The 9304-nt window shown below is 37.3% G+C and overlaps 1 protein-coding gene across 1 annotated transcript in view; it reads right to left on the minus strand.

Annotated features, from left to right (window-relative positions):
• Nucleotides 1-9304, minus strand: part of LOC135199714 (uncharacterized) — a 195723-nt gene continuing 186419 nt past the window's right edge. Inside the window, exons 19-22 of the mRNA XM_064227869.1 lie at nucleotides 3814-3996; nucleotides 3279-3383; nucleotides 1708-1944; nucleotides 1-1070 (exon numbers count right to left, since the gene is read on the minus strand). Coding sequence (XP_064083939.1) covers nucleotides 897-1070; nucleotides 1708-1944; nucleotides 3279-3383; nucleotides 3814-3996 — 699 coding nt within the window. The 3' untranslated portion in view covers nucleotides 1-896. The remainder of the gene's footprint in view (nucleotides 1071-1707; nucleotides 1945-3278; nucleotides 3384-3813; nucleotides 3997-9304) is intronic.

The raw sequence follows: 9304 nt of genomic DNA on the forward strand, positions 1-9304 counted from the left end.
TATATATATATATATATATATTATTACGTCTCTGCCTCATCTTCATGGCTACATGAAAGGGAATCTGTTGTAAACAAATGGCCAATCAGTGGCATTATTGAAATAAAAAAGATCTCATTTTGCCGCGTCATTATTCATTATACAGTTGTTTTGCTGCGTCAAAAATCGTCACCACCGTTTAAAAAAGTTTCAATTATCTTTTACTTTAATATTTAATTTATGTTCAGTGCATTTTAAGTGTAAACATCCTGATGAACGTCCGGAACAAGATTTGAATGTTATTTTTCAGTTAATTGCAAGTCATGTTTGCTAAACTCTTTTACACTAATGACAGTCGTTTCGTTAGATTCCTTGAGAGTGAGAAACAGAGTGAGATTATCATCCTGTGGCGTAGCAAAGTTTGAAAGGCCAAGTTTAGAGAGCATTCGAAGTCGCGCAGCTCTTAAACAATGTGATGTACGTTCAGTTTAATCGCTTCTAATCAGTGTATCAGGAAATTTTTCCCTAAGAGCATTCGAGAGTAATCTTAGAGCATCAAAAGGTATTTTCCTAAGAATGTAAAGAGAAATCGCCTTCAGAGTAGCAGAAGAATATCTTCACTATAGTATCTGGAGAAATCCCTTAAGTGTATTAGAAGAACCCTTATTCTCCTGGAGAGCATCTAGGTTAGCTAGCTTTAGTGTATAAAGAGAAATCTTCACAAGAGCATCAAGAGAAATCTGTATGAGAGCATTAAGAGATGTTTCCAGAGTAGCAACAGAAATTGTCATGGAACGATCGAGATATTTTTCCAGAAGAGCACAAAGAGATGTCATCACTGGAGCTTCTAAAGCGATCTCGTCTGGAGCGTCAGGATCGGGAACAGTCGCCCTGTGGGAGGAGGAAGGGCGCCATCGCTATAGGCCATAGTCAAAAGATTCCCATTCACTAAACTTGGAGTCTTGCTTCTGGAGGCGCTGTTGGCAGGCCTCCAGGTAGGAGTCGTTGATGCGGTACATTCCCGAGTTGGCCTGGAACATCAGGGTCTCCAGGATTCGTTCATTCTTGATGGCTTTGCTTGGCAGCACGATCTGGAAGTGTCAGACCACATTGTAGATCACTTCTAACGGGGTAAATGGAAGTTTAAGTAATGCTACAGTAAACATTCATAGGCCAGAGTGACCTAAGACTGACGTAATCAAACATAGTTTAGATCACGTGGCAGAAAAACTACCAGTTACATATGGTACCTTATAAGATTATATACATATTAAGTGAACCTGCATTCCTTAGATCTTGTATACTGTGGGGAAGCAAACATAAGATATATATATTTTGTACTATATGAAGTCTCATATATTATTGAAACATTTGGGATCTTTTTGATTTTGAATGAACTAACTTTTAAGAGACTGCAGATAGTATCTGTGACGTGATACTTTTGAGATTTTATAAATTGTAAGTGAATTTTGTTTACTAGATCTTACGCGATGTGAGTGAACTAACACTGGTTAGGTCTTAGATATTATGTGCAATTTTACATTTATGAGATCTTAGATATTGTTTGGGATTTAACATTTCTGAGCAATTTTACATTTATGAGATCTTAGGTATTGTTTGGGATTTAACATTTCTGAGCTCTTAGGTACTGAGTGACCTAACATGAATTTCTTAGTGCTGTGAGTGAGCTCACATTTATTGGAGCTTAAATACTGTGTGGGAACTTACCTTAATGAGGTCTTGAGGTGATATTCTGTAAGGTTTGAGTTCCCTCGTCAGCCTTTCCATGATGCATCTGAACTCAACTCGGGAGTCTGCCTTTGAAACGCCCTTCATTCTCACTCTGCTTTTGGCCCAGGCTAACATGGCCTCGAACTTCGTGATCTCGGCCACTTCCAGGTTGCGGGCCATCATCATGTGAACCATCGATTCTGAGAGTTGCAGGAAGTCTGGACTCTGGAACACCTGTGGAACCAAAGTACAAGAGTCTAGAGAATTTTACTTCCTTGGCATTGGTATGCCTAGTATATCTGGAACACCTGTGGAACTAACGTTTAAGAGTATGGGGAATTTGACTTCTTTGACAGTGGTATATCTATGAAAGCAATAGTTGACTGTATCAAGAAGTTAAAAGCTTCATGGATTCTCGAGCATCTTAGAATACAGTGTTTTAGTGTATGGAGAAGTTACCAATGGACAATGGAATGCCTAACAAGGTATCTATGTACCCCATGGACAACTTAGAACAAGAGGGTGGAGTTTGTAAGAATTATCATGGAAACTCTCTGAAGGCAAAAATAATATGGTCAAATGTTGATATCAAACACAGATGGGAAATTTGGTATTTGTAACTTTAGAGAGCTTTTCAGCTTGGGTATCATCTATGAAAACGAGGGGATGAGTGCCCGCAGAAATCTGGAGTAGGTCATATGTAAACCATTTTGTTTGAGTGCATTTTTACAGAAGTTGTTTTCAGAACCAAATTTTCCCACGAGGCTGGGATGACTGGCTGTGTGTCTGCAGGTATTTTGAAGAGTTTCCTCTTTTATTTCCCTTTGGATTTCAAGGCTGTCAGTGGGAATGTATATTCCAACAAGATTTGGAAATTGCACTACATAGATCTGGTGAATTATTTTAGTAGACAAGACATTTTGAATATATAGTTGACAGGAAATAAGACGAAGGCCCATATAAAGATATGTTTTTTTAATAGAGTGCACCTCGTAGATCAGAATGATTAAATTTGCAAATAAAAAATTTCACTGTATTGCCACTTCCTCTTTATTTCAGCTGTGATTATTTTGAGTCATTTGAAAGAACATGTGCTCGAATTCTTAAAGATAAATTGTGGACTGCAAGAAAACGCAAAGCATTGCAAGCTCCTGTAACAAATCGGGATCCCTCGAACAATATCTGACAGCGTTGTGGAAACGGGATGAGGTACTGACATGTTTGGAAATAGTTTCACAAATTGAGTAGGAGATTGAGGAGCAAATTTTAAATGCTTTTGGAAGTGTTAAGAGCTGATAATGTACACAGACGCTCAGTAAACCTTTTCTTCCACGAGAAAGTTGCAGTGAGTAAAGTTTATGTAGATAGGTGAACGCCTGAGGGTCAATGTAATCATAGCTGACGTCTGTGAACATTGGGAAACATTACAAGAACAACTTGATGTATATCAATTGAGTAGCAGAAAGCCAGTAAGCTAGTCTCTCTCTCTCTCTCTCTCTCTCTCTCTCTCTCTCTCTCTCTCTCTCTCTCTCTCTCTCTCTCAAGTTGCAATACAAGTCAGGCCATACCTGGGGAGCTCTGGTCTCCACGAAGGCCAGGATCATGTTGACGAGCTCTGAGGCTGATGTGTACCTCCAGTAGTAGTTCTCGAGACTACTCAGCATGTTGCATACCTGTGGAGAGGATTTGGTATTAATCCGGAATATTATATATATATATATATATATATATTATAATATATATATATCATATATATATAGATATATATCTATATATATATATATATATATTATATATACACACACACACACACACAACTTTTTAAGACGACAAACGTGAATCTTCTTTTGTACTTTAAAGGCTTAATTTCTCTGTTATTTTGCATTTAAAGCATATCATTAAAATCTCTCTCTTTCATACTGGGTTGTTTTCCTAATTAGGGACCCCTCTAGGCAATGTAACATTTAACAACATGACGCGGGGCAGTACTTAAAGGGAATGTTTATGTCAACGTCTTAGACTGCATCACGTCGAAATGCACCCCCCCCCCCCCCTTCAGACAGGACGTTTACGTCACTGAGCACAGCCCTTAGCTCGACCTACCACTTCGATGCGTAGGAACTGCTTGGCGTGATGGAAGCAGGCCTGCAGGAGCTCTGGCAAGTCGTAGTGCTCTGCCGCGCAGATCAGACCCGGGATGGAGGTGCAGGTCAGAGGACAGGATCCTGTGTGCAGGTAGTCCAGCAGGATGCGCAGGGTGTCGTGCTCGAACTCTATGATGGTGAACTGTCGGCAGCGAAGGCGTTACAACGTGTGGATAGGTGGTAGGAGGAGGAGGGGGAGGAGGGTGTTCGAATAACACATGTTTTTTTATGGGTTTTGGGGTCGAGATGGGCCGTTGTAAAGAGAGGTATTGGTTAATGGAGTTGAAGGAGGTTGTTTGTGACTTTCTGGGGGTTTAGGGTAGAGATGGCCGTTGTAAAGAGAGATATTTAAAAAAAAAAGTTTCTCATGGGGTTTGAGGTAAAGATGGGCCGTTGTAAAGAGAGACATATGCTGGTGAAGTTGGTAGTTATTCGAGTCACAGAGGCTTTTATTTTTGTAAATGTTTAATGAGGTTTCGGGTAGAGATGGGCTGTTGTAAAAGAGATTTGCCGATGGAGCTGAGAAAATTGAGGACGGGTTAGAGGACTACTGAAATGATGGATTCATGGAGGGGTTCTTGAGTCACAGAGGTGTTTTTGGAGGACAGTGGTCAAGATGGGTCGTTGTGAAGGAGGCTGTTTGCTGACGGAATGACGACTTGTTAAGACGAACTAGTCGTCGAAGATGATTCTTGTGAAGCCCGACATGAAGGAGATCATTGAACAATGGACGATTATATTTTATTTTGTCGACAGGGGTTGGCAAAGAGATGAAATAGGCAGTTGTTAATGAAGATGACACTTACTGAGACTGCCTTTATCCGAATTGGATAGAGGTGGTCATGTAAGGACATATTGGAGAGAGAATTTGTGGTTTATACATTGAAAATGGGTAGATGTATATTAAGCCACTGTGAAGATGGACTTTCAAAGTAGATTTTTGGCCCGTAGTGGGAAGGCTCTCTGGTAATTCTGGGCAATTATAAAATGCGGCATTAGGAGGAAGGTGGTATGACTCATGAAAATATTCGGCAATAGAATGTTATTGACGTAAGGGGTCTTTGGTTCGTGGCATGACCTGCGAGAGAAACGGTGAGTTGTCACAAAGAGTATTATACTATTTACAAGAGGCTGTTTAAAAGGTTCGGCCCCTAGCTGCTGCTTGTTACTGTACCTCCTTTCATATTCACTGTCTTCCATCTTACTTTCCACCCCCTCCTAACAGTTGATTCAAAGTGCAGCTGCGTGGTTTCCCTCCTGTTACACCGTTCAAACCTTTTACTGCCCATTTCCTTTTCAGCACTGAATGACCTCATAGGTCCCAGTGCCTGGCCGTTGGCCTAAATTCTATATATTCAATTCAAGGGGTGCTGTCATAAGTTATGGGCTGGCGAAATTGGATTGACGGTTGTGTTAGTTATCAAGATATACATTAGTAATGGATCATTTGCTCAATTCAATGGGGTGGACAGACGAAGTGATACGGGGCTCATAATGATGTGGATAGAATAGAAACAGTTGTGATTGCCGTTGAGCCAGATGGTGTGAACAGATTCGGTATCTGGATGAAATAGTATTTTGATCGACGGATGACCGGGGTATGGTAGATAAAGTAAACGTAATTGGATAGAAAAGGATGAGGACGGAATGGGGCTGTTGGTGGAATGAATGGAATAGGAAGTTGGATAGAGTGCATAGAAATAGAGAGTAGTACATAGAGCAGTGGAAGGGGTTGGTTTGGGAATGGGAAAGGAACTTTTAGATATTACACCCATTTCGAAAGTAAGTCATTGTGACGGGAAGCTAATTCACTGATCAAAATGGACAATGAAACTCATCTCTGTGAAAGGACTTGGCACCATTACATTTCATGAAACTTCAGTTTACATTTAATGTGTTGTAAAGATTTTGGTTAAGATATTCAATTTTGAAAGCCTTAATGAATTAAGAAATCAGTGGAAATGAATGACATATGTGAAAGCATTGTCGGAGAGAGTTTAAAACATTTAATTACAGCATTTCTATTTGCATGCTCATACTAATATTACTACTACTACGGCACTGAACACCGATCATAGCCATTTCTACAGTTTTAACCATTTACTACAAGCATTCCGTGCAAACATTTAATAAAAAAAATAATTTTAACACAGTCACGGTGCATTAAGTACATGGATATTTTTTACATGGGTATTATTTGTAAAACTTAAGTGCTAGTAAGAAGCGGAGATGACGCCTTTTTATTCTTTTTTTTTGGTAAAAGGGCGTGACGCGTTGTCATTAAAAAAAGCTGCATTTTCCCAGAATAGACGAATATAGGATAAAAAAAATTGGGATAATATTTCTCAGCCTATAGCCTAATCTCGATTGCTTATAACTGATTCATGCCTTGTGTTATGTCATGTCGATTTCTGTGTGTGTGTGAATTGATTTTTTTTCCATTTGTATATGTATATGTTATGAGGTTCATGCTTTGTGAATAGAATCGTGGTGAGGTAGGAAATGATGTTGAGGAAGTAGATGAATTTTAAAGATTAAAGATTATATTTTTCTTAATAACCAAATGAACTAGATATTTCCTATATTATTTTGGCAATTTAACTTCACTATAACAGTCAGAACTTTCGTATGTAACACCAAGTAGTTTCTGTTTTTATTCTATTCCTGAATAGCCAACTGATACTTCCATTAATTTTGGACATTCATCACAATAGTCGAATCATTTATATGTATCACCAGATAGCTTCCGTAAGATTTATAACTTAATGAAGAAAGAGATCTATTTAGATAAATTCAGATGGTTGCTACTGGACACTCCACTGTTGCATTTAATATTAATTTGATGTGGTTATGCCCTTGATTGAATTGTCACTTCAGGTTTTCCACGATGATTGTCTTGGGGGAAACTGGCTTGATAATGATAACTTTGATAACTTTTAAACAGGTCTTTCAGTGTGGAGAGAGAGAGAGAGAGAGAGAGAGAGAGAGAGAGAGAGAGAGAGAGAGAGAGAGAGAGAGGTTTGTGGACGAAAGTAACTGGAAGAATGAAAAGATCAGGCAACTATCATTTGTAAACTCTTACGAATATTTTATGTATTTTTTTCAATTGACTGGAGAATGTCCATTGCATTTCCAACTATATATATATATATATATATATATATATATATATATATATATATATATATATATATAACATTTATAATTAGGATGTACTAACGTTTTAAATAATCAAACATTTTTGTCAATCAAGCAGAGATTAAGGTAAAATACAACTTCAAAAGACACGAGCTTATTATTATTATTATTATTTTTTTTTTTTTTTACATCTTTTACTCCACAATTTTTTGACGTTGAGGTTAAAACACTAGTTTAGTGAAAGTTAAAGTGTCCTTTTAAAATAGGTTAAGGACGATTTTTTGGAAGGGCTGGAGTACCAGTAAGAAGTTACGAGAGACGAATTTTCGGTTGTTGATTCCTTCTCAAACGAAATTGCGATTATCATAACTTCAAGTACATATTAAGAGTTACTTTATTAATTTGTCGTTACAAATAGAAAGCTTTGAGGCCTTTAGAAATATTGAAAAAAAAGAAAAAAAATAGAGATGGTGATATTTGCTTGTTATTGTTGAACAAAAGGAAAAAAATCATAGGTGTTTGAAGTGTTGATTTTAAGTTCATGTACGATGTTTTCCGTGTGATTGTTTTATTTAGATTTTTTCATTGACTTTCTTTTCAAAAGAAGTTTTCATATGTTCCCAAGAGCTTTGAGGATCTCTCTCTCTCTCTCTCTCTCTCTCTCTCTCTCTCTCTCTCTCTCTCTCTCTCTCTCTCTCTCAATACCCACTGTAAACTGAAATGAGGTAATAAAGGCTTTATTATTATTATTATTATTATTATTATTATTATTATTATTATTATTATTATTATTCTCTCTCTCTCTCTCTCTCTCTTCTCCTCTCTCTCTCTCTCTCTCTCTCAGAATTATGATGAGATGATATGATCTGCTAACCTCTTGCCTATCCGTCCATATCTCGTAGAATTATGATGCCATTTCTCTCTCTCTCTCTCTCTCTCTCTCTCTCTCTCTCTCTCTCTCTCTCTCTCTCTCTCTAAGCAAATCTACCTCCATTCATTCATTTCCGTTATCTTCTAATGATGCATTTCCTTAGGTTAGACATTTTATTAGTAAACAGAATTTTCCTAAATCGTAGATGGTGGTTCCCATCTCTCTAATCTACTGTTTGACACAAACAAACAAACAAACAAACGAGTGGACGGACAAACAAAGAAACATAGATATCACCAGTGTTGTTGAGGTCTTCATGACTCTTAATAGTCTATTTTAAGGAGGTTTTGGACTTGAGGGGAAGGGGTTAGACAGGAGTTGAGGCAAAATGTTTGAGGTTGAAGAGGTTTTTGGGTTTCAGAAATAAGGAGGATGTTTGGGGTTGGTTTTATAGTTTTGTTTTATAGGTCTTAAGGAAAAGAGATCCGTGTCACTGTGGGTGGAAGGTTGACCATTTGGGGTTTCGCGTTGTAGTTCACAGTGGAGGTGAAAAAAAAAATGAACGTGAAAATGTTTGGGGCTATAAACACGCAGAGGTTTGTGGGTGGATTTTTTTTACAGGTTTTACGTAGGAGAGGTATAGTAAAAAGAACATCGTGTCTCTGTGAGGTGGAAGGCTTAACCATTTGAGGTTTTGGTGTTGTTGCTTACAGTGAATATTGCAAAATAAACGTGTGGAAATGTCTGAGGTTACATAAAGTGTGGGGTTACAGTAGTCAGGAGGTATCTTGGGTTAGCCTTGAACCTCAAATCTTTAAAGATTTGAGAGAGAAGTCTCGGTGTGAGGTTTATGTTGGGGTGTAAAAGGGGCATTTGAAATCAAAAGGGGTTGGGAGGTTAAAAAAAACCAGGTAATGATTGGAAATGGGGTTATTAGAGGGTTGAAGAGAGGGATTTTAAGAGACTTGGGTGGAGTGAGGTTTAAGGTTTATTAAGACCATCTGGGGTGGTCAGTTAACACAGCACTGAAAAGAGTATATATGTGACGACAGAGGATTTCTTGCACTCCTTTTTTTCTCTATCTCTCTCTACCGAATTTAAAGAGTTTTTTTTTTTTTATACAGAAGTGAGTTGATTTTGTATTTAGTTTATACAAGATAGGATTTTAGTTAAAGGTCAGAAGGTTTCAATTAGGGACGTGGAAAAAGAACTTGGTCTGGTCATCCTTCGACAGCATATATACATACATATATATATATATATATATATATATATATATAACTATATATATATATCATACATACATATAGTACATTTATATACTTAAATATATGCATATGTACATATTTCAACATATATACATATAAATATATATATATATAATATATATATATATATATATATATATATATATATATATATATATATATATATATATATA

The sequence above is a fragment of the Macrobrachium nipponense genome, chromosome 26 (assembly GCF_015104395.2).
Source record: "Macrobrachium nipponense isolate FS-2020 chromosome 26, ASM1510439v2, whole genome shotgun sequence".
NCBI lineage: Eukaryota > Metazoa > Arthropoda > Malacostraca > Decapoda > Palaemonidae > Macrobrachium > Macrobrachium nipponense.